Here is a 24,868-nt window from a genome sequence, read left to right on the forward strand (position 1 = left end):
AACATGTAGAGGGTTTGTACTGTATCAACATGTAGAGGGTTGGTACTGTATCAACATGTAGAGGGTTGGTACTGTATCAACATGTAGAGGGTTTGTACTGTAGCAACATGTAGAGGGTTTGTACTGTATCAACATGTAGAGGGTTTGTACTGTATCAACATGTAGAGGGTTTGTACTGTATCAACATGTAGAGGGTTGGTACTGTATCAACATGTAGAGGGTTGGTACTGTATCAACATGTAGAGGGTTTGTACAATTAGAGGGTTGGTACTGTATCAACATGTAAAGGGTTGGTACTGTATCAACATGTAGAGGGTTTGTACTGTATCAACATGTAGAGGGTTGGTACTGTATCAACATGTAGAGGGTTGGTACTGTATCAACATGTAAAGGGTTGGTACTGTATCAACATGTAGAGGGTTGGTACTGTAGCAACATGTAGAGGGATGGTACTGTATCAACATGTAGAGGGTTTGTACTGTAGCAACATGTAGAGGGTTGGTACTGTATCAACATGTAGAGGGTTTGTACTGTAGCAACATGTAGAGGGTTTGTACTGTATCAACATGTAGAGGGTTTGTACTGTATCAACAAGTTATGGGCCTTCTCTCCTGGTCCAAAGAGGGCCTTCTCTCCTGGTCCAAAGAGGGCCTTCTCTCCTGGTCCAAAGAGGGCCTTCTCTCCTGGTCCAAAGAGGGCCTTCTCTCCTGGTCCAAAGAGGGCCTTCTCTCCTGGTCCAAAGAGGGCCTTCTCTCCTGGTCCAAAGAGGGCCTTCTCTCCTGGTCCAAAGAGGGCCTATTCTCTGTCAGCTACTCTTCAAAGATAGATATTACTATTATCCTAAAACACTTGTGAATGTTTAGATGATCTCAATACAATTATTGTCTCTTCTGATCACAACAAACTTCTGTTCCAGACAGACGTACATTTTTTATCTAACCTTTATTTAACTAGGCAAGACAGTTAAGAACAAATTACGGCCTATGACGGCCAAACCCTAACCTGGACGACGTTGTGCGCCGCCGTATCGGACATCCAATCACTGCCGGTTGTGATACAGCCTGTAATCGAACCAGGGTCTGTAGTGACGACTCTAGCACTGAGATGCAGTGCCTTAGACCACTGCACCACTCTCGTGACCATACATCAGACAAGGAAATTAAATTACAAGAGTAAGCAAATAATAGATTAAATCATCTCAGGACCAGTGATATATTCTAGAATCTATAATTATATAAGTTTCCTGAGAGTAAACCAAATTAATTGTTTTTACTACATTTTGTAATCACAAGGGTGAAATGACTCAAGGTCAGATAATGGTCAGCGGAATCCATGAAAATGGAATGTAGGTAGATAAATCCGCTAAAGCAGTACAACTACAGCCTGAACTATTGACCTCTCGCGAGGAGGGATGATGGTGGCCTCTGATACAGAGGGTGAATCACACCTCCCTCTGCAACTGGATCATGGACTTCCTGACGGGCCGCCCCCAGGTGGTGAGGGTAGGTAGCAATACATCTGCCACGCTGATCTTCAACACCGGAGCTCCACTACCGCATTGCAAGCAGTACCGGAGTGCCACGTCTAGGACAAAAAGGCTTCTCAACAGCTTTTACCCCCAAAGCCATAAGACTCCTGAACAGGTAATCAAATGGCTACCCGGACTATTTGCATTGTGTTCCCCCCCAACCCTTATTTTACGCTGCTACTCTCTGTGTATCATATATGCATAGTCACTCTAACTATACATTCATGTACATACTACCTCAACCAGTGCTCCCGCACAGCCGCTAACCGGGCTATCTGCATTGTGTCCCACCCACCACCCACCAACCCCTCTTTTACACTACTGCTACTCTCTGTTCATCATATATGCATAGTCACTTTAACTATATCTACATGTACATACTACCTCAATCAGCCTGACTAACCAATGTCTGTATGTAGCCTCGCTACTTTTATAGCCTCGCTACTGTATATAGCCTGTCTTTTTACTGTTGTTTTGTTTCTTTACCTACCTATTGTTCCCCTAATACTTTTTTTTGCACTATTGGTTAGAGCCTGTAAGTAAGCATTTCACTGTAAGGTCGTTCACCTGTTGTATTCAGCGCACGTGACAAATAAACTTTGATTTGATTTGATTTGGAATTGTGTTTCCTTGATTCCTTTGTGTCCTCTCTCCTCGCCCTTTTTCTGAAAAGGCATTGAAGGAGAAGGTCAGAGGGGAGGAATCTTGGATTTTGAGAAGGATGTGAGGAGAGAGGACACAAAGGAATCAATAAAATAAAATTGAGATTCAGCCAGAGAAGAGATAAAAAATCCCACCAACTAGACAATCAACAGCTGAGACACAGTTCCACACATCACGGCTGTGGGCACAATATGACACATTCAATTGCTGAAACAATGTAACTATTTAAACTGTAATACAACATAGTATGTACCACTGCACAGCAGGCCAATGATGTTCGTTTTATGGTCAGTGGTACTCAGTACCGTAGTAAAGTCATCTCTCATATTGACAACCTTATTTGAATGGAAAAGCACAAATGTGTAAAGTAATTTCTCATGATAAAATGGTAAACAAGCCCATGGGACTGCTCAGTAAACATTAATGCCAAAATAACCTTCTTATTGTAGGAGAGGGTTGGGGTAAAGTGTCACTTAGAAACACAGCAGGTAACAGAGTTCACATGATCATAGCAGAAAGGCTGATATCCCAGGGGAAAGGAATTGGATATCTAACACTCGTGATGCAGGACTCAGGAACACCGTTTCCATCAATCAATAACATTATCAGTATCATCTGACTGAAAATAACTCATCTGATTTGGATTAAACCATCAGAGTACATGTCAGTTGATTAATGCAATTAGATTAATTTATGCTCCTTGAGATATTACAAGTTGTGAAAGTGCAGAGGAGAGGAAAGGGAGGGGGAGAGGAGGGAGGGGGGAGGTGAGGGAGGGGGGAGAGGAGGGAGGGGGGAGAGAGGGAGGGGAGGGGGGAGAGGAGAGGGGGAGAGGAGAGGGAGGGAGGGGAGGAGAGCAGGGAATGGGAGAGGAGAGGGAGGGAGGGGAGGAGAGAAGAGGAGGGAGGGGGAGAGGAGAGGAGGGAGGGAGAGGAGAGGGAGGGGAGGAGAGGAGAGGAGGGAAAGGAGAGGGAGGGAGGGAGGGGAGGAGGGAGGGGGAGAGGAGAGAGGGGGAGAGGAGAGGAGGGGGAGGAGAGGGAGGGAGGGGAGGAGCGGAGAGGAAAGGGAGGAGAAGAGGAGGGAGGGGGAGAGGAGAGGAGAGGGAGGGAGGGGAGGGGAGGAGGGAGGGAGGGGAGGAGAGGAGGGAAAGGAGAGGGAGGGAGGGGGAGAGGAGAGGAGGGAGAGGAGAGGGAGGGAGGGGAGGAGCAGAGAGGAAAGGGAGGGGAAGAGGAGGGAGGGGGAGAGGAGAGGAGGGAGAGGAGAGGGACGGGGGAGGGGAGGAGGGAGGGAGGGGAGAGGAGAGGAGGGAGACGAGAGGGAGGGAGGGGAGGAGAGGAGGGAGGGGGAGAGGAGAGGAGGGATAGGAGAGGGAGGGAGGGAGGGGGAGAGGAGAGGAGGGAGAAGAGAGGAGAGGAGAGGAGGGAGAGGGACGGGGGGGAGGGGAGGAGAGGAGGGATGGGGAGAGGAGAGGAGGGATAGGAGAGGGAGGGAGGGAGGGAGGGGGAGAAGAGAGGAGGGAGAGGAGAGGAGAGGAGAGGAGAGAGGGAGGGGAGGAGAGGAGGGAGGGGGAGAGGAGAGGAGGGAAAGGAGAGGGAGGGAGGGGAGGAGAGGAGGGAAGGGGAGAGGAGGGTGGGGGAGAGGAGAGGAGGGAGAGGAGAGGGAGGGAGGGGAGGAGAGGAGGGAGGGGAGAGGGAGGGGTAGAGGAGAGGAGAGGAGAGGAGAGGAGAGGAGAGGAGAGGAGAGGAGAGGGGAGGGAGGGGAGGAGAGGAGGGAAGGGGAGAGGAGGGAGGGGGAGAGGAGAGGAGGGAGAGGAGAGGAGAGGAGAGGGAGGGGAGGAGAGGAGGGAGGGGGAGAGGAGAGGAGGGAAAGGAGAGGGAGGGAGGCGAGGAGAGGAGGGAGGGGAGAGGAGGGAGGGGGAGAGGAGGGAGAGAGGAAGGGAGGGGAGGAGAGGAGGAAGGGGGAGAGGAGGGAGGGGTAGAGGAGAGGAGAGGAGAGGAGAGGAGGGGAGGAGAGGAGGGAGGGGGAGAGGAGAGGAGGGAGGGGGACAGAGGAGAGGAGGGAGAGGGTAGAGGGAGGAGAGGAGGGAGGGGGAGAGGGAGGAGAGGAGGGAGAGGAGAGGAGGGAGGGGAGGAGAGGAGGGAGGGGGAGAGGAGGGAGGGGTAGAGGAGAGGAGAGGAGAAGGAGAGGAGAGGAGAGGAGAGGAGAGGAGAGGAGAGGAGAGGAGAGGAGAGGAGAGGAGAGGAGAGGAGAGGGAGGGAGGGAGGGGAGGAGAGGAGGGAGGGGGACAGGGGAGAGGAGGGAGAGGGTAGAGGGAGGAGAGGAGGGAGGGGGGAGAGGGAGGAGAGGAGGACGAGGAGAGGGGGGAGTGGGAGGGGGGAGGGGAGAGGGAGAGGGAGGAGAGGAGAGGAGGGAGGGGGGAGAGGGAGGAGAGGAGAAGTGGGAGGGTGGAGAGGAGAGGATCTCTTTGTGCTCTTCCCAACTCCATTGCTCATTGGAATGACAAATGAGTGACAAGGAGTTGCTTGATAGCACAACCAGACTGGCACTCAGACTAGTTCAACATCTAGTTTTGATTTACATTTGGTTGAGTTGTTAACTAACGTGAATTCAATGTGAACTCAACAACAAAAAAATCGTCATGTAAATGGATCTGGGTAAAAAATTGGGTAAAAACTTTGACGAAATGCCCTTACATTGCTGAATTTTCCCCAAACTTTTTTCAAGTTCATTCCACGTCATCACATTGATTTTTGGGGTTGAAATTATGTGGAAACAACATTGAATCAACCAGTTCTGCCCAGTGGGCTGTGATTACATACATGGGTCTAGAAATGTTTCAGTCAGCCTGCTGATATTAACTGTCAGCAATGAGAAGTTAGTCCTGAAAAATACATCAACAGTAACTTTGTTTTGAAATTACAGTTGAAAATGTATTTTAGCTTGGAGAAAAAGTTATGAATGCCACCCCTGTGCAGTTATGTAGACAAACAGTGCAATTAGTGCAACCAATGACAATAATGAGGGGTGTGTCATAATTGTTAAGCTAATTAGAATGAATTTAGTGAAACTGTTAAAAAACAATAGTTTACAGCATATTGAATATATTAGGCTATTGTTATCATATGGAAACATAATTAAATATTGTAGATAATATTTCACATATATATTTAGTTTCCTATTTTATACATTTTTGGGTTACATGCAATATTTTGGTTCAACCATAATGCATAATAAGCATCATCAACAGGGGGATCATATTGGCTGTTCGCTGATAAGCTGTACAAAGAATATATCAATTTATAAGACTTGTTCATGTTTTAAATTCCTCGGCGTACACATCACAGACAAACTATAATGGTCCACCCACACAGACAGTGTGGTGAAGAAGGCACAACAGCGCCTCAGGAAGCTGAAGAAATTTGGCTTGTCACCCAAAACCCTGACAAACTTTCACAGATGCACAATCGAGAGCATCCTGTCGGGCTGTATCACAGCCTGGTACGGCAACTGCACCGCCCTCAACCGCAAGGCTCTCCAGCGGGTAGTGAGGTCTGCACAACGCATCACCGGGGGCAAACTACCTGCCCTCCAGGACACCTACACCACCCGATGTCACAGGAAGGCCATAAAGATCATCAAGGACAACAACCACCTGAGCCACTGCCTGTTCAGCCCGCTATCATCCAGAAGGCGAGGTCAATACAGGTGCATCAAAGCGGGGACCGAGAGACTGAAAAACAGCTTCTTTCTCAAGGCTATCAGACTGTTAAACAGCAATGACTAACTCAGAGAGGCTGCTGCCTACATTGAGACCCAATCACTGCCCACTTTAATAAATGGATCACTAGTCACTTCATACAATGCCACTCTAAATAATACCACATTAAGGTAGAAGGACCATGATATATGTTTTCTTCTTTGTTCTATTCCCAGCAATGGCTTCCTCCAGCATTGTCCCGCTGAAGAGCACTTCCACTGCTCTATCTGTCTGGATGTGTTCACTGAGCCCGTCTCCACGCCATGTGGACACAATTACTGCAAGTCCTGTATCAGAGGATACTGGGATAGCACTGACCTGTGCCAGTGTCCACTGTGTAAAAATAGCTTTGATAAGAGACCAGATTTCTTTGTCAATACTTTCATTTCTGAAATGGCTGCTCAGCTCAAGAAGTTAGCTCCTGTTGAAGCCACACCTATCACCCGGGACAAACCTTCTCCAAACCTGGAGCAGTGCCATGTGAAGTCTGTACTAAGAAGGAGCACATGGCCTTGAAGTCCTGACTTGTGTGTCTGGCCTCTTACTCACCTGGAGCCTCATCAGAGAGTGGCTTCTTTCAAGAAACACAAGCTGATTGACCCTGTGGAGAACCTGGAAGCCAGGGTGTGTAAACAGCATGATAGACCCCTAGAGCTGTTCTGTAGGAGAGACGTGTGTGTGTCAGTTCTGCAATTAGACCACAAGACTCACAAGACTGTCCCCATAGACGAAGAGATTGGAGAGAGGAAGGCTCAGATGGGGAAGACTAGCGGTAAAGTTCATAAGATGATCCAGGAGAGACTAAAGAAGTTTAAGGAGATCAAACAGGCAGTAGAGCTCAACAAGAGACATACAGAGAGAGTGGTAGCAGACTGTGTGCAGGTCTTCACTGCTCTTGTGCGTTCCATTGAGAGAAGCCAGGCTGAGCATATTGGGGTGGTTGAAGAGAAGCAGAAAGCAGCTGAGAAACAGGCTGAAGGGCTCATTGAAGAGCTGGAGCATGAAATCACTGAGTTACAGAGAAGAAGCACTGAGCTGGAGCAGCTCTCAGATATTGAGGACCACCACCACCTCCAGAGCTCTCCATCCCTCTGTAACACTGTTCCACCTACCAAGAACTGGTCTGAGATCATTTTTCACACAGGTCTAGATGCGGGGGATGTAAGGAGAGCTGTGTCTCAGCCGGAGGAGACACTGAATAAAGAGATGGAGAAGTTTTCTGAAATCAAGTGGAAGGGGATGCAGCAGTGTGCAATGGATGTGACTCTACTATGAGGTACAGGTGAAAGGGAAGACTTTTTGGGCTTTAGAAGTGGCTAGAGAGCCCTGTAAGTGGATACTTGACTGTGGGGCTGTCGAAATGAAATGGAATGGAGCTCGCAGAGTCTGGAGTCCCCCTCTCCCTGAGAGAGAAGCCCCAGAGGGTGGGGGAGTTTGTGGATTATGAGGAGGGTGAGGTCCCATATCTACTCTTTCACTGGCTGCAACTTCACTGAGAGACTATCCACTCTTCTCTACAGCCTGTGATCCTTCTGGTGATAACTCAGCTCCACTTATCATCTCTCCCATCAAGTCTGAATGAGTTTACAGGTAACAGGGAAATCAGTCTCGAGCAGGCACAAATGTGCCTTAATTAGTGTTGATATTTGCGATAGAGACTATTAGCGTTAGTATCAGTTGATCAGTTTTTATGATGAAGAATCATTCTCTTCCAAATACTGCATATTACAATGTAAATTAAAACAAGTTACTTGTGAGTCTGTGATGTTTTGTTTTTCTCTTGCGTTACATATGACTACTCCTACATACCATTTATTTCTCCTCTCACTTTAAGGTGTGTATCCCTTTTCAAGCACACAGCATACAAAGATAGTTCAGATGGTGTAATGCTACTGATGATGAGCCTTCACCAAGATTAAAGCTACTTGGACTTAACCTATCCAAGCTCTAGAACACAGGAGGCTGCTGAGGGGTGAGAGGCTCATAATAATGTCTGGAACGGAGCAAATGGAATGGCATCAAACACCTGAAAACCATGTGTTTGATTTACTGGATACCATTCCACGAGCCCGGTCTTCCCAATTAAGGTGCCACTAACCTCCTGTGCTCTAAGATAACCTGATAACCTGTCCCATACAGTAATCCATAAAGTAATTACTCACTCTGTCTCATGATTCTTAATAGGACTTAGTTGTTTTGGTAATCATCCCTATGAAGTCTACCTGCCACAACACATATAACAACACATGAGTGAAAACAGTATGAAAGCTGGTGGTATTACAGGAAGACTTATTAGTGCTCTTGACCTGAGGAAGGGGTTCCACTGGAACAGGTACAGTGGGACATTAAAGTATTTAGTCAGACACCAATTGTGCAAGTTCTCCCACTTAAAAAGATGAGAGAGGCCTGTAATTTTCATCATCGGTACACTTCAACTATGACAGACAAAATGAGATTTTTTTTCCCCAGAAAATCACATTGTAGGATTTTTATTGAATTTATTTGCAAATTATGGTGGAAAATAAGTATTTGGTCAATAACAAAAGTTTATCTCAATACTTTGTTAAATACCCTTTGTTGGCAATGACAGAGGTCAAACGTTTTCTGTAAGTCTTCACAAGGTTTTCACACACTGTTGCTGATATTTTGGCCCATTCCTCCATGCAGATCTCCTCTAGAGCAGTGATGTTTTGGGGCTGTTGCTGGGCAACACAGACTTTCAACTCCCTCCAAAGATGTTCTATGGGGTTGAGATCTGGAGACTGGCTAGGCCACTCCAGGACCTTGAAATGCTTCTTATGAAGCCACTCCTTCGTTGCCCGGGCGGTGTGTTTGGGATCATTGTCATGCTGAAATACCCAGCCACGTTTAATCTTGAAACCCTCAGCACACAGAAGGACAAACACCTACCTGGAGGTGACAGCATTCCCTCCCCCATATACCCCACTAGACACAATTACAACAACATAACCAACAAAAACGGGTCACAATTCCTGCAGCTAAGTCGGACCCTGGGGATGTACATAGTCAATGGTAGGCTTCAAGGGGACCCATATGGTGGGTACACATATAGCTCATCTCTTGGCAGTAGTACTGTAAACTACTTTATCACTAACCTCAACCCATTGTCTCTTAGATCGTTCAGTCAGTCAGTCCACTGACACCTCTATCAGATCACAGCAAAATCACATTCTACTTGAACAGAGCTTTGCTCAATCATGAGTAGGGTTGCACATTTTGGGGAATATTCAGAGGTGGAAACTTTAATATTAATATTAATACAATTTCAATGTAGATGTTTTTTGCATTGGAGATATTTAACATATTACGGAGATAGAAACATAAACCTTTTACCTTATTATAAGTAGACATAATTGCAAATAATTAAATCCTTCCAAAGGAAAAAAAAAAGTTAGTTACGAATTTAACTTAAATTAAATGAGTTGACTCTTCACATGGAATGATTTCACTGAACAACAAAATAAAAGGAATATTGAATGATCCCCAATGATCCATCACATCTTTAAAAAATGTTTTCAACATACATCTGTAAAATGATAGTCTAGAAACTAAAGCTTTGGTTGTCTTCCTCTCAGGCTTCCATGTCTTCTCCCTGGACCTGCTCAATGTCCAGCTCTTGAATATCAGACTCTGAGGCCTCATCTGGGGTTATATCTATCCTGTTTGGCCCTGTCAGGGGGTATCATCGGATGGGGCCACAGTGTCTCCTGACCCTTCCTGTCTCAGCCTCCAGTATTTATGCTGCAGTAGTTTATGTGTCGGGGGCTAGGGTCAGTTTGTTATATCTGGAGTACTTCTCCTGTCTTATCCGGTGTCCTGTGTGAATTTAAGTATATTCTCTCTTTCTCTCTCTTGGAGGACCTGAGGTCTAGGACCATGCCTCAGGACTACCTGGCATGATGACTCCTTGCTGTCCCCAGTCCACCTTGCCGTGCTGTTGCTCCAGTTTCAACTGTTCTGCCTGCGGCTATGGAATCCTGACCTGTTCACCGGACGTGCTACCTGTCCCAGACCTGCTGTTTTCAACTCTCTAGAGACAGCAGGAGTGGTAGAGATACTCTGAATGATCGGATAGGAAAAGCCAACTGACATTTACTCCTGAGGTGCTGACTTGCTGCACCCTCGACAACTACTGTGATTATTATTATTTGACCATGCTTGTCATTTATGAACATTTGAACATCTTGGCCATGTTCTGTTATAATCTCCACCCGGCACAGCCAGAAAAGGACTGGCCACCCCTCATAGCCTGGTTCCTCTCTAGGTTTCTTTCTAGGTTTTGGCCTTTCTAGGAAGTTTTTCCGAGCCACCGTGCTTCTACACCTGCATTGCTTGCTGTTTGGGGTTTTAGGCTGGGTTTCTGTACAGCACTTTGAGATATCAGCTGATGTACGAAGGGCTATATAAATAAATTTGATTTGATCTTCACTGTCACTTTCCAACCTTGTTGAGGATAGCTCGTTGTCAGGCTCAACATGCCTCAAATTTGCCCGGATGGCCACCAATTTGCATACACAGCTCGAGCAAGACATTCATCAGCATTTCTAAGACTATGTTCCTCCATTGAGTCAAAAAAACTTCTGATTCCAGGAGGACCATGAGCTGTTGCTATCGATAAGGTGTCTGATTCATCATTTTCACCTCGAATAGAAGTAGAGGGAATTTTGTCAGAGGAGCACTGAGGGAACTTTATGAACTTGGCCAGATGATTCTGCATTTTTGTTGCATTCTTCACATATGATTTGGCACAGTATTTGCAAATGTACACAGCTTTTACTTTTACATTAGCTGTAGTGAAATGTCCCCACACATCAGATGGTGCCTGTGGCATTTTCCTGTAAAGATTAGAAAATAAATTGTAAAAAAAAATAAAAAATACAATTCCATGTACTAATAAATAGTTAAGCAGTTAGATTAAACAACTCCTTTGTAAGATAAATGTTTTAACATGAAACATGAATGGAAACAGGTGAATTAACACTTCTCAGTTAGCAGGCTCAAGCAAGCTAAAACCCAAATGGTAGCAAAAACTAACTAGCAGAAATTGTTAACAAGTTAGAAATGATTTAAACACACTTTGCTGCAGGCTACCATTTGCTAGTTAACAGAAAATCATGTATGTCATAAAATATATTCACTGCAGCCAGTATTGTAATCAAAATTTACCAGAAAGCATGTAGTCCTTGATTTAGACAGTGTAGTAGTGTGGGCTCAATAGCATCTCATTAGTGTGTTAGATCTTGAGAATCAGCTGTACATGTGATGGAAGAGTGCACTGCACATGTGATGGAAGAATGCACTGTGCATGGAGAGGGTTGCAATACCATTCAATTGGGGATAGTTTAACCATAATATGCCACAAGACCTATAATATCCTTATGTGTATCCCACAAAAAAAGGTTCACTATTATAAGCTAACATTTTTGATGAATTTAAGTAAAATTCCATAAATTCCCGGGCTTAACATCCCATGGGAAATTTCCGGAATAAATTCTGAAAATTTACCGGAATGTTTCCCACCCTTTGAAACACTAATCATGAGGCATCAAAGCCAAAGGATGTAAAATAATATTCAGAAATGCTATAGATGGAAGGAAAGCAGTATGGATAATAATAAATAAAAAAATGAGACAACACATTCAATCCCTTCTAGACAATTTCCTGGACAAAATGTTTCACAGTAATAGTGATGGTGTAAATTTGGCAGTAGAAAACCTAAACAGTATATTTGACCTCTCAGCTTCCCTATCAAATCTAAAAATATCAAGCAGACAAACTAAGAAAATGAACAACAATGACAAATGGTTTAATGAAGAATGCAAAAACCTAAGAAAGAAATTGAGAAACTTATCCAACCAAAAACATAGAGACCCAGAAAACTTGAGCCTACGCCTTCGCTATGGTGAATCACTAAAACAATACAGAAATACACTATGGAAAAAGAAGGAACAGCACGTCAGAAATCAGCTCGATGTAATTGAAGAATCCACAGAATCTAACCACTTCTGGGAAAATGTACAAATCCTAAGAAAAACAACAACACGAAGAGTTATCTATCTAAAACGGAGATGGTTGGATAAACCACTTCTCCAATCTTTTTGGCTCTATAACAAATAACAAACAGCAAAAACATATACAGTACCCAGGGCTCTACGCTGACCTTTTTTACAAGTAGCATGTGTGCGCCTAAGTTGAAAAATGTAGGAGGACAAAAATAAATTTAGGAGCACAATTAAAAATATTTGAGGTAACAAGCCAGGTTCTTTGTAGTAATGGTGCAAGCATGACGGTCATGCGCTCTGAGCTCAGTGTATTTTCCACAGCACTTGGGGGGCTGCGGTATAGTGCAGTAATCATTGCAACAATATCAACTGGGTGATTTTATTTTATGCTCCTACATTAAAATTCAAGGTTGCACAGCAAAATATTCAGGCGCATATGCAAGTAAAAATGGTCGCACTGTAGAGCCCTGACAGTACCAGTCAACAGTTTAAACACATGTACTCATTCCAGGGTTTTTCTACATTGGAGAATAATAGTGAAGACATCAAAACTATGAAATGACACATATGGAATCATGTAGTAACCATTTTTTTTTTAAACAAATCAAAATACATGTTATATTTCAGATTCTTCAAAGAAGCCACCCTTTGCCTTGATGATAGCTTTGCACAATCTTGGCATTCTCGCAACCAGCTTCATGCGGTAGTCAACTGGAACGCATTTCAATGAACAGGTACCTTGTTAAAAGTTAATTTGTGGAATTTCTTTCTTTCATAATACGTTTAGGGAAAATAGGGAAACCTTCTGTACACCACCCCTACCTTGTCACAACACAACTGATTGGCTCAAAGACCAAGTCCATATTATGGCAAGAACAGCTCAAATAAGCAAATAGAAACAACAACAATAGAAACAACATAACTTTAAGACATGAAGGTCAAGTCAATATGGAATATTTCAAGAACTTTGAAAGTTTCTTCAAGTGCAGTCTCAAAAACCATCAAGCGCTATGATGAAACTGGCTCTCATGTGGACCGCCACAATCCCAAATAAATGCTTCACCGAGTTCAAGTAACAGACACATCTCAACATCAACTGTTCAGAGGTGACTGTGTGAATCAAGCCTTCGTGGTTGAATTGCTGCAAAGAAACCACTACTAAAGGACACCAACAATAAGAGACTTGAGCAATGGACAATAGACCAGTGGAAATCTGTCCTTTGGTCTGATGAGTCCAAATTTGAGATTTGGTCCCAACAGCCATGTCTTTGTGAGACGCAGAGTAGGAATATTTTTTTTACTTTTTATTTGTTGTATTTAATCTTTATTTAACTAGGCAAGTCAGTTAAGTACAAATTCTTATTTACAATGACGGCCTAACCCGGACGACACTGGGCCAATTGTGCGCCTCCCTATGGGACTCCCAATCATGGCCGGGTTGTGAAACAGCCTGGAATCGAACCTGGGTCTGTAGTGACGCCTCTAGCATTGAGACGCAGCGCAACTCGGGAGTCCGCGATCAAATACAAATCCTAGAATCAACTATTAAAGACTACCAGAACCCACTGGATTATCCAATTAAATTGAATGAACTACAGGACAAAATACAAACCCTCCAAACCAAAAAGGGCTGTGGGGTTGATGGTTTCCCAAATGAAATGATAAAATATACAGACCAAATTCAAATTCTTTAACATCATCCTCAGCTCTGGCATCTTCCCCAATATTTGAAAACAAGGTCTGATCACTCCAATCCACAAAAGTGGAGACAAATTTGACCCCAATAACTACCATGAGATATGCATCAACACCAACATTGGGAAATTCCTTTGCATTATCATTAACAGCAAACTCATATTTCTTCAGTGAAAACAATGTACTGAGCAAATGTCAAATAGTCTTTTTACCTAATTACCGTACGACAGACCACGTATTCACCTTGCACACCCCAATTGACAAACAAACAAACCAAAACAAAGGAAAAGTCTTCTCATGCTTTGTTGATATCAAAAAAGCTTTTGACTCAATTTGGCATGAGGGTCTGCTATACAAATTTATGAAAAGTGGTGTTTGGGGAAAAACATATGACATAATGAATCCATGTACACAAACAAGTGTGTGGTTAAAATTGGCAAAAAATGTCTACTGTTTCTCTCTCTGTCTCCCACCTCACTCTCTCTCTCCCTGTCTCCCACCTCTATTTCTCTCTCTCCGTCTCCCACCCCACTCTCTATTTCGCCCCGTCTCCCCCCTCACTAACTCCTCTCTCTCCCTGTCTCCCACCTCACTCTCTATTTCGCCCCGTCTCCCCCCTCACTAACTCCTCTCTCTCCCTGTCTCCCACCTCACTCTCTATTTCGCCCCGTCTCCCCCCTCACTAACTCCTCTCTCTCCCTGTCTCCCACCTCACTCTCTATTTCGCCCCGTCTCCCCCCTCACTAACTCTTCTCTCTCCCTGTCTCCCACCTCACTCTCTATTTCGCCCCGTCTCCCCCCTCACTAACTCCTCTCTCTCCCTGTCTCCCACCTCACTCTCTATTTCGCCCCGTCTCCCCCTCACTAACTCCTCTCTCTCCCTGTCTCCCACCTCACTCTCCATTTCGCCCCGTCTCCCCCCTCACTAACTCCTCTCTCTCCCTGTCTCCCACCTCACTCTATTTCGCCCCGTCTCCCCCCTCACTAACTCCTCTCTCTCCCTGTCTCCCACCTCACTCTCTATTTCGCCCTGTCTCCCCCCTCACTAACTCCTCTCTCTCCCTGTCTCCCACCTCACTCTATTTCGCCCCGTCTCCCCCCTCACTAACTCCTCTCTCTCCCTGTCTCCCACCTCACTCTCTATTTCGCCCCATCTCCCCCTCACTAACTCCTCTCTCTCCCCGTCTCCCATCTCACTCTCTATTTCCCATCTCACTAACTTATCTCTCCGTCTCCCATCTCACTCTCTATTTCCCATCTCACTAACTTCTCTCTCCCCGTCTCCCATCTCACTCTCTCTATCTGTCTCCCACCTCACTCTCTATTTTTCTCTCTCTCACCTCACTCTCTATTTTTCTCTCTCTCACCTCACTCTCTATTTTTCTCTCTCCCACCTCACTCTCTATTTCGCTCTCTCCCACCTCACTATCTCCACCCTCTGTCTCCTACCTCACGCTCTTCCTCTGTCTCCCACCTCCCTCTGTCTCCCATCTCACTCTCTATTTCTCTCTCTCTCTCCAGATGAAGGAAAGATTCTGAAACTGCAGGATGCGTTAGATGAGCCTGGAGGAGGATGCCATACCAATGAGACCTTCAACACTGTGGACCTGGATGACCTGTCTGCCCATACGGGCAGTGATCAGGCAGCAGCGACCCCTGACCTCGACCTGAAAAGCATTCTCCTGGAGACCCAGCATGTCTGACAGGAGATCCAATAGATCCAGGAAGACCGTGCCCAGCTCCCGGACCAGAACTACCACGTTTTGAACAACACATTGGCGGATGACACCAGTGATGTGATCCGGGACGCCAACGGCATCGCAGCAGACATCACGGCCAGAGGAGAGGCCTTCTTAGAGGCTACACAGGATGAACAGGGAGCTGGAGGTTCAGCGAGGTAGCATTGACCACGTGGTACACATTGCCCAGGAACAGTACACAAACCTGAGCACCACCTTCAGGGAGGTGATGTTCAGCTACAACGAGATGGAGCTGGTGCGCAGGGAGAACTGTAAGAGACAGATCCAGAGACGGATGAATATTGACTATCTTCAATGCCCTGGCTGATGGGAAGACGGCCCAGTCGGTGCTGACGCAGATCGCTAGTAGACACACAGAGCTGCTGGACCTGGAAAAAAGGATCCAGGGGGTTTAGGAGTTTTTTTTCTAAATGTGCCTATTCTGACAGAGGAACAGGGAGACCAACAACATGGAGACCAACGTACAAAAGACAGAGGCAAGTATCGAGGATGTCAGGGTTGAAATGAACAAAGCCAAGAGATATGACAAGAACAATCCCGTAAATAAACTATTCTGTGGCTGCTTTCCATGTTACAAATGATTGTATATCTGATACATTGTGTATGCGATACATTGACTATCTTGATTTGAACGTAAATTATACATTTATTTAAGAAAGAACACATAAAAACAGCTTTGCACTGTCTGCAATGGGACAGGGAGGTACTATAGGTCTACAAATAAGGCCAGGTACACATAAACAACATGCAGAACCATTCCGAAGCATCAAATATCAACTCATGATCTGTCTCAAGATATCTATCCATAGAACAAGCATTTATTGGAAACTAACAGAAATAATTCAGAGACTGGAAGTGGCTCTGGAAATCACACCGTGGTGCGTAGCAATAGTAGGCCTACCTTCATTGAAAATGCGCAACGGCCAACGCACTACCTATAGCGCAGAGTTTGTTCCACCAATATCATTTAATTATATGAGCGGTATAAAGTACAAAAACAACAATTAAATAGCTGTTTCCGGTGACATAAAACTACCACAAGGTGAAGTGACTAATGTCAATAAAGTTTTGAGAGTTTTCAATATGAAAACGTGATCATATTCTTCTGCTTGTTACACCTGCTACTGTTGCCATGAATAAACAGCGGTGGGGAACTCCCTCCCAGGGATGCATTCACTAGGAATCAAACGGAACCAAACCGGGAGAGAGCTACCTGAATATGTCCAATAAGAAACGTTTTGCCACGGGTTTCTACAGTTTGCCCTAATGAATATACCCAATAAATTAGGTAGTGGGCTGGTTCCTGGCAGACGCAGCTAGATGACAACACAAAGCATAAAGGGGAAATGATTCTCCGACCTTTTGTCTGTTCTGTTTGAATGCTTTTGTTCTTATAGGGAAGTCTACGGAGGAGATATCAGGTAACGTTTTTTTCCTGATTAAGTTTTACAATGATTCAGTCCTGTTGTAATGTTATCATAGAAGTACGAACGTTTGTGATGAGATGCGTTTTGCTCAGCGAGTTGAGTTTGGGTTGTTGTGAGCAAGTGAAATTGTGGGCAGCTTTATTTAATTTGAATGTTAATTATTCCTTAAATGTAATGTGTTGCTCTGTATTGCAATAAATAATGTCGCCAATATTCGTGTCTAGGTTACCTTCACATGTGCTTTGGCCAGACAATTTTGCCAAGTTCTGTTTAGGCACAAACAAACTTTACATTTAAAGAAACTGCTGACAGTAATTGTGCCTTCTCTGTTGTACTGTAACAGTAAAACACATGTAGCAACATGAAATAGATTACAGAGAGCTGATTAGTCATAACCTACGCCTATAACGGGTTAAAGGGAGGTAAAGAAACGCCACACATTTGCTCATCCATGTCTTTCAGTGATCAAATTGTTGTGAAAATCATCACTTGTTTTGTTATACATATCCTGTGAGTCATTGGCCTGTAATCTAATACGAACTGATGTATATGTGTGTGTACTAGGAAGTCCCCTCCGCCCAGTGTATGTTCACATTGTTCTATTGGTTTAGGGATGAGATCCTCAATAGGTGCCACTTCATTTCCTCTTGTAGGATGATGTTAATTGCGTCCTTGTTTTCTGTTTTAAATCAGAAATATACTACACTTAGTTTATGTAGCTAGCTTTTTGAGGAAACAAAATATCAACTTTACTTAAAGTTTCTTGTATAACCATGAATAATTAACTTTATTGCTTGTGTAGGATTTTGCACTACAATATAAATAGGATGGCGATTTGGAGATGACTCACTGCAGTAAACCTCAAACCTTTTCCTCCCATTCCAGGTAGTATGAGAGACAGACTAGTTGACCTGCAGGGGGTGGCCCCCACTCCTCCAGACACAGATGAAAGGGGTCAGGGTAGCGATGATGAGGGAGAGCTGGAGCAGCAGTCAGTGGTGTTTGAAAATGAAGATCGGATGGACAGCATCTTCACAGAAGCCCAGTCCATGAGGAAGGAGATTGCTCTGCTCCGGATGGAAGTGAAGCGCCTGGGCAAGCAAAACAGCCGATTCCTCACCTCTGTCCGGCGGATCAGCTCCATCAAACGAGACTCCAACACCCTGGCCAGGGGCATCAAGACCCGGGGGGAGGGAATCTACAGACGGCTGGAGAAGATCAGCATGCAGCACAAACAGCTGGAAGAAGAGAACGGGGCCAATTCTACCCTGGTCCGCATGGTGCGTTCTCAGTATGTTTCTCTCACCGGGGCCTTCCACGAGGCCATGTCTGAGTACAACCAAGCAGAGATGAGCCAGAGGGAGAACTGCAAGACCCGGATCCAGCGCCAGGCAGAGATCATGGGCAAGGAGGTGACCGGCGAACAGATCGAGGAGATGGTCGAGACGGGGAAGTGGAATGTGTTCTCTGACAACCTCCTGACGGACGGGCGGACGGCACGCTCAGCGCTCACAGAGATCGAGAAGCGGCACAAGGAACTGTTGGAGCTGGAGAGTCGAATCAAGGACATCCATGAGCTGTTCTTCCAGATGGCTCTGCTGGTGGAGGAACAGGGGGCCATGGTGGACAACATAGAGGCCAACGTGGCCGCCACTACAGACTTTGTGGGCAAGGCCCAGGTTCAGATCAAGAGGTGTGTGACGTACCAGAAGAAGAGCCTCTGTAGGAGAATGTTCTGTTGTTGTTTCCCTTGCTGCAACAAGTGAGACCGACGGAGACATCAGTGTTGTTGTATTTCAAGTCACTCAGAGAAAAAGGTTTCTTCAAAGGGTTCTCCCATGGGTACAGCCGAAGAACGCTTTTAGGTTCTAGATGGCACTTTTGTTTTCTTCCTAAGTGTAGGCTGCCTTTTCCTATCAAGTGTTTTCATGGCCATGAAAATGTACTTGTTTACACAAGCACACACGCATGAACTTGATGCTGAAGATTTTCAGATGTACAGTATGTTTGTTTCATACACTGATTGTACAAAACATTATTGATGTCACTTCTTATCCACTTCAATCAGTGTAGATGAATGGTAATAGACAGGTTAGAAGCCTTGAGACATGGATTGTGTATGTGTGCCATTTAGAGGGTGAAAGGGCAAGACAAGATTTAAGTGCCTTTGAACGGGGTATGGTAGTAGGTGCCAGGTGCACTGGTTTGTGTGCCAAGAACTGCAACGCTGCTGGGTTTTTCACACGTGTATCAACAATTGTCAACCACCCAAAGGTCATGAACCCTTTCTAGCCAACTTGACACAACTGTGGGCAGCATTGGAGTCAACATGGGCCAGTATCCCTGTGGAATGCTTTCGACACCTTGTAGAGTCCATGCCCCGATTGACTTGAAGGCAGTTCTTCGGGCAAAAGGGGTGCAACTACATATTAGGCTGGTGTTCCTAATGTTTTATGTTTTACTCAGTGTGAATTTAAAAAATATATATATATTTATACCGTTTTTGAATGTGACATTTTGTATGTCATGCAGCCTTTACTTCCTCTCACTGTAGAAGACACAGTTGATATTAACGCCCTTGCCTAGCTGATGTTAGGAGAAAAGACTTGATATCTTGATGTCATACCGCAGACGCTAACATGCAAATCAATAGTGTGATGGGGTGTTCAATGTCTCTGTTGGAAAAAGCTATCTGACGCTACAGGCTTTCAGTTAAAATAAGAGTGCAGATCCAATGCTTGTTGCTCCCACTTAGATGCCCTGTAACTTTCAGCTGTATTGAACTTAGGATTTTACAATTTATTTATGTTTTATGAGAATAAATATATATATATTTTTTTTTATAAATAAATAATAAATTCTGTATAATGGCCCTTACATTTGTTTTATTGTTACATTTCAGTTCCTTTCTTTAGAATTTGAGACAACTGACTGCAACCTCAATGACTCAACTGTATTTTACATTGAGGAAACAAAAATATGCCTCTCAATGTATTATATTGTCCTGTACAGAGCTTTCAGAAAGTATTCATACCCCTTGACTTATTCTACAATTTGTTGTTACAGCCTGAATTCAAAATTAATTAAATTGATATATTTTCTCATCCATCTACACCCTGCCCCATTTAGGACAAAGTCAGAACATGTTTTTAGAGATTTGTGCAAATGTATTAAATAGAATGCAGAAATATCTCATTAACATAAGTATTCACACCCTTGAGTCAATACTTTGTAGAAGCACCTTTGACAGCGATTACAGCTTTGAGTTGTCTTGCACATCTGGATTTGAGGATTTTTCTTCCTAGCGTGCTAGTAGATACCCATAGACTTACTCACTGCGTTAATGCTAGTTAGCATTGGCTTGCAAAACTAACTTCCTTCATACTGGACACAGACACAGAAATTATATGCACAAGTTCATCTGACAATGGGGAAGTAGATAAAGGGCCTCCCTGCCAAAATCCCGTAGTATCCTTTTTAGTTAGAGGGGGAGCGTTGGTGACCAGCAAGTCTTTCCAAAGATGTTTAATGGGATTCAAGTCTGGGTTTTGGCTGGGCCACTCAAGAACTCACATTCTTGATCTGATGCCATTCCAGTGTTGCTTAGGGTTATTGTACTGTTGGAATGTAAATCTTTGCCCTCAGTCTAAGGTCGTTTGCACTCTGAAGCAGGTTCTCATCAAGGATTTGTATTTGGCTGTATTCATTGTTTCCTCTCTCCTTACCAGTCTCCCAGTCCCTGCTGCTGAAAATGATTCCTATAGCATGATGCTGCCACCATGCTTCACAGCAGGGATGGTGTTAGACGGGTGATGAGCTGTGCCTGGTTGTCTCCAGACATAGCGCTTTGCATTCAGGGCAAAGAGTAAAATGTGTGTCTCATCAGACCACAATATTTCTCCTTAAGATCTGTCTTTCACGAGACTTTTTGCAAACTCCAGGTGCTTTTTTTTGTTCTCATGAGTGGTCTTCTTGCCCAGTTTGATCGGACGGCCAGCTATGGTAGAGTCTGGGTAGTTCCATATTTTCTCAATTTCCCAGTGATGGAGACCAATGTGCTCTTGGAAACTTTCAACACTAGAAATAATTTTCTACCCTCCCCCAGATATATGCCTCATCACCATTATATCTCAGAGATCTACAGACGGGTCCTTGGACTTCATTATATAATTTCTGCTCTGACATGCACTGTCAACTGTAGGAGCTTATATAGACAGGTGTGTTTCTTTCTAAAACATGTCCAAATGGCCACAGGTCCAATCAAGTTGTAGTGAGCTCAGTTTGGAGTGTCAGCAGAGGTATGTAAATACTTATGTAAATGAGATTTCTGTATTTCATTTTCAATAAATTAGCAAACATTTCTACAAACATGTTTTCACTTATATTGTGTGTAGATGGACGAGATTAAACAAATATGTCGTTAATCTAATTTGAATTCAGGCCGTAGCACAACTAAATATGGAATAAGTCAAGGGATATGAATACTTTCTGAAGGCACGGTATATTATCCAAGAGGCCATTGCTATTTTTACAGTGTCCAGAATGAGTTAAAAACAGAGTAATAGAGTCCTCCGCAGAATGCAGTGACAATTTTTAACATCTGTGTTCCATAACCCCACCAGCAAGTGGGACAGGCCTGTCTCTGTGACAATCACCCAACTCTAAATCAACCACTGCCCCTTCCCCATAGATATGTAACGGCCCTGTGTCGACGTACAAGGATTGTATGTGTAAACGGTATAGTAATAATTACACTAGTCTGTGGCTACAGTATATCAGTATAGGGGCTACAGTATATCAGTATAGGGGCTACAGTATATCAGTATAGGGAATACAGTATATCAGTATAGGGGCTACAGTATATCAGTATAGGGGCTACAGTATATCAGTATAGGGGCTACAGTATATAATATATAGCACTAAATTCAATTCCACAATGCAATGTGTGTGTGCCTGATGTTTTAGAACGTGAACTGAAGCAATACATACAATGCTGCTGAAACCTGTGTTTTTTGGATAGATATACTCTGTGTAGAACCCCGTTTAAATAGGCTAGGGCTAGGCTACGGGTTATGGTCAATCAAATTGACAGTTGACTTGCAACATTGTTACAATAATGGAACGTCAGAGGAGCTATCTGCTTTGATGATCACAGTGGTAGCCGCAGCCTAGACATGTGATACCATTCGATTGTTGTTGTTACGACGGATTGTTACGGATAATAAAACATAAATCAAAACAATAATAATAATAATATAATATATAAAACATGTTATTTTGACATCACACTACGCCAACCAGGATGGCCGAGTGGTTAAGGCGTTGGACTTAAGATCCAATGGACATATGTCCGCGTGGGTTCGAACCCCACTCCTGGTATAGTGCATAACATTTTTATGAAATAGTTCTGCTTACTGATGTCAAGATAATGATTGTCAACGTTCACACGAACTTACTACTTAATGTGCGGAAAATGTATCAACAACCTGAAAGCTACATACAGCGTTTTGGATGACACGGCCGGACAGTAGATCAAGCCACGCCCCTCGACTGCAAAAAACCCGCTAACAACAAACAAAAGTACCATACCATTATACTCATTCATGTGCGCTGATGTAAGAGTTTGTTTGTATTAGGTGGTACAGTTAAAAAAACAAAGCTGAACAATGCATTTATTAGACCCCAGAATATATTATTGGATGACATGACTAGAGATGTGAATACCTTATATCTTCTAAATAACTGACATGGTCCATGCACACAGACAGTGTGGTGAAGAAGGCGCAACAGCGCTTCTTCAACCTCGGGAGGCTGAAAAAAAAGTGTCTTGTCACCAAAAACCCTCACTAATTTTTACAGGTTAGCCTGGCCTGGTACTGCAACTCTCCCGAGGGTGGTGCGGTCTGCACAACGCATCACCGTGGGCAAACTACTCCAGGACACCTACAACCCCCGATGTCACAGGAAGGCAAAAAAAGATCATCAATGACAATAACTACCTGTTCACCCCGGCGAGGTCAGTACAGGTGCATCAAAGCTGGGACAGAGATAAAAAAAAAAACTATCTCAAGGCCATCAGATTGTTAAACAATCACCACTAGCACAGAGATATCATTGGCCACTTTAATAATGCCACTTTAAGAACGTTTACATATCTGCATTACTCATCTCATATGTATATACTGTATCCATCACTATCTATTGCATCTTAGCCACTCTGTTGCTGCTCATCCAGATATGTTATACTTATATATTCTCATCCCATTCCTTTACTAGATTGTATGCATTAGGTTTTGTTGTGGAATTTGTTAGATATCACCTGTTAGATACTGCTGCACTGTCGGATTTAGAAGCACAAACATTTTGCTACACTTGCAATAACATCTGCTATTCCTTTGTATGTGACAAATCAAATAAATTATTTGATTTAACTATTTTATTGTAGCCTGAAATAATAGGTCAGTGAGCTTAAATGTATTGGCATCGTGTGAGCCAGAAGATGTCAGTGTTACACAGACAGTGACATTTTAACATCAACATCCTGCTTTTACTGCATAACTTAACCATTGTGAGAAATGCCTTTTACATTCATTGTCTTGCCAACATGAATTTGAACTAAGGCAAAGTCAGTTATGTTGTGCCAGAAATGGTTCTCCAGTCAGCTCTGCTGTGCCCGTACATACAGTGCCTTGCGAAAGTATTCGGCCCCCTTGAACTTTGCGACCTTTTGCCACATTTCAGGCTTTAAACATAAAGATATAAAACTGTATTTTTTTGTGAAGAATCAACAAGTGGGACACAATCATGAAGTGGAACGACATTTATTGGATATTTCAAACTTTTTTAACAAATCAAAAACTGAAAAATTGGGCGTGCAAAATTATTCAGCCCCTTTACTTTCAGTGCAGCAAACTCTCTCCAGAAGTTCAGTGAGGATCTCTGAATGATCCAATGTTGACCTAAATGACTAATGATGATAAATACAATCCGCCTGTGTGTAATCAAGTCTCCGTATAAATGCACCTGCACTGTGGTAGTCTCAGAGGTCCGTTAAAAGCGCAGAGAGCATCATGAAGAACAAGGAACACACCAGGCAGGTCCGAGATACTGTTGTGAAGAAGTTTAAAGCCGGATTTGGATACAAAAAGATTTCCCAAGCTTTAAACATCCCAAGGAGCACTGTGCAAGCGATAATATTGAAATGGAAGGAGTATCCGACCACTGCAAATCTATCAAGACCTGGCCGTCCCTCTAAACTTTCAGCTCATACAAGGAGAAGACTGATCAGAGATGCAGCCAAGAGGCCCATGATCACTCTGGATGAACTGCAGAGATCTACAGCTGAGGTGGGAGACTCTGTCCATAGGACAACAATCAGTTGTATATTGCACAAATCTGGCCTTTATGGAAGAGTGGCAAGAAGAAAGCCATTTCTTAAAGATATCCATAAAAAGTGTTGTTTAAAGTTTGCCACAAGCCACCTGGGAGACACACCAAACATGTGGAAGAAGGTGCTCTGGTCAGATGAAACCAAAATTGAACTTTTGGCAACAATGCAAAACGTTATGTTTGGCGTAAAAGCAACACAGCTGAACACACCATCCCCACTGTCAAACATGGTGGTGGCAGCATCATGGTTTGGGCCTGCTTTTCTTCAGCAGGGACAGGGAAGATGGTTAAAATTGATGGGAAGATGGATGGAGCCAAATACAGGACCATTCTGGAAGAAAACCTGATGGAGTCTGCAAAAGACCTGAGACTGGGACGGAGATTTGTCTTCCAACAAGACAATGATCCAAAACATAAAGCAAAATCTACAATGGAATGGTTCAAAAATAAACATATCCAGGTGTTAGAATGGCCAAGTCAAAGTCCAGACCTGAATCTCAATCGAGAATCTGTGGAAAGAACTGAAAACTGCTGTTCACAAATGCTCTCCATCCAACCTCACTGAGCTCGAGCTGTTTTGCAAGGAGGAATGGGAAAAAAATTCAGTCTCTCGATGTGCAAAACTG

At 43.9% G+C, this 24,868-nt stretch overlaps 1 protein-coding gene, 1 non-coding gene and 2 pseudogenes across 2 annotated transcripts; all 4 read left to right on the forward strand.

The window, feature by feature from the left end:
* The first annotated feature begins 1,466 nt into the window (after positions 1-1,466).
* Positions 1,467-7,223, forward strand: LOC139383634 (E3 ubiquitin/ISG15 ligase TRIM25-like; annotated as a pseudogene).
* A 7,927-nt stretch (positions 7,224-15,150) lies between these two features.
* On the forward strand, positions 15,151-16,007 carry LOC139383635 (syntaxin-11-like; annotated as a pseudogene).
* Positions 16,008-16,777: 770 nt separating this feature from the next.
* LOC139383742 (syntaxin-11-like) lies at positions 16,778-19,613 on the forward strand. The gene is made up of 2 exons (XM_071128299.1): positions 16,778-16,847; positions 17,739-19,613. The coding sequence occupies exon 2, from the start codon at positions 17,744-17,746 to the stop codon at positions 18,617-18,619; it is 876 nt and encodes a 291-aa protein (XP_070984400.1). The 5' UTR covers positions 16,778-16,847; positions 17,739-17,743; the 3' UTR covers positions 18,620-19,613.
* A 2,536-nt stretch (positions 19,614-22,149) lies between these two features.
* On the forward strand, positions 22,150-22,232 carry trnal-uaa (transfer RNA leucine (anticodon UAA)). The gene has a single exon. It is a non-coding gene; the product is annotated as a tRNA-Leu (tRNA).
* The last annotated feature ends 2,636 nt before the right edge of the window (positions 22,233-24,868 follow it).

Source organism: Oncorhynchus clarkii, chromosome 25 (genome assembly GCF_045791955.1).
Source record: "Oncorhynchus clarkii lewisi isolate Uvic-CL-2024 chromosome 25, UVic_Ocla_1.0, whole genome shotgun sequence".
Classification (NCBI taxonomy): Eukaryota; Metazoa; Chordata; class Actinopteri; order Salmoniformes; family Salmonidae; genus Oncorhynchus; species Oncorhynchus clarkii.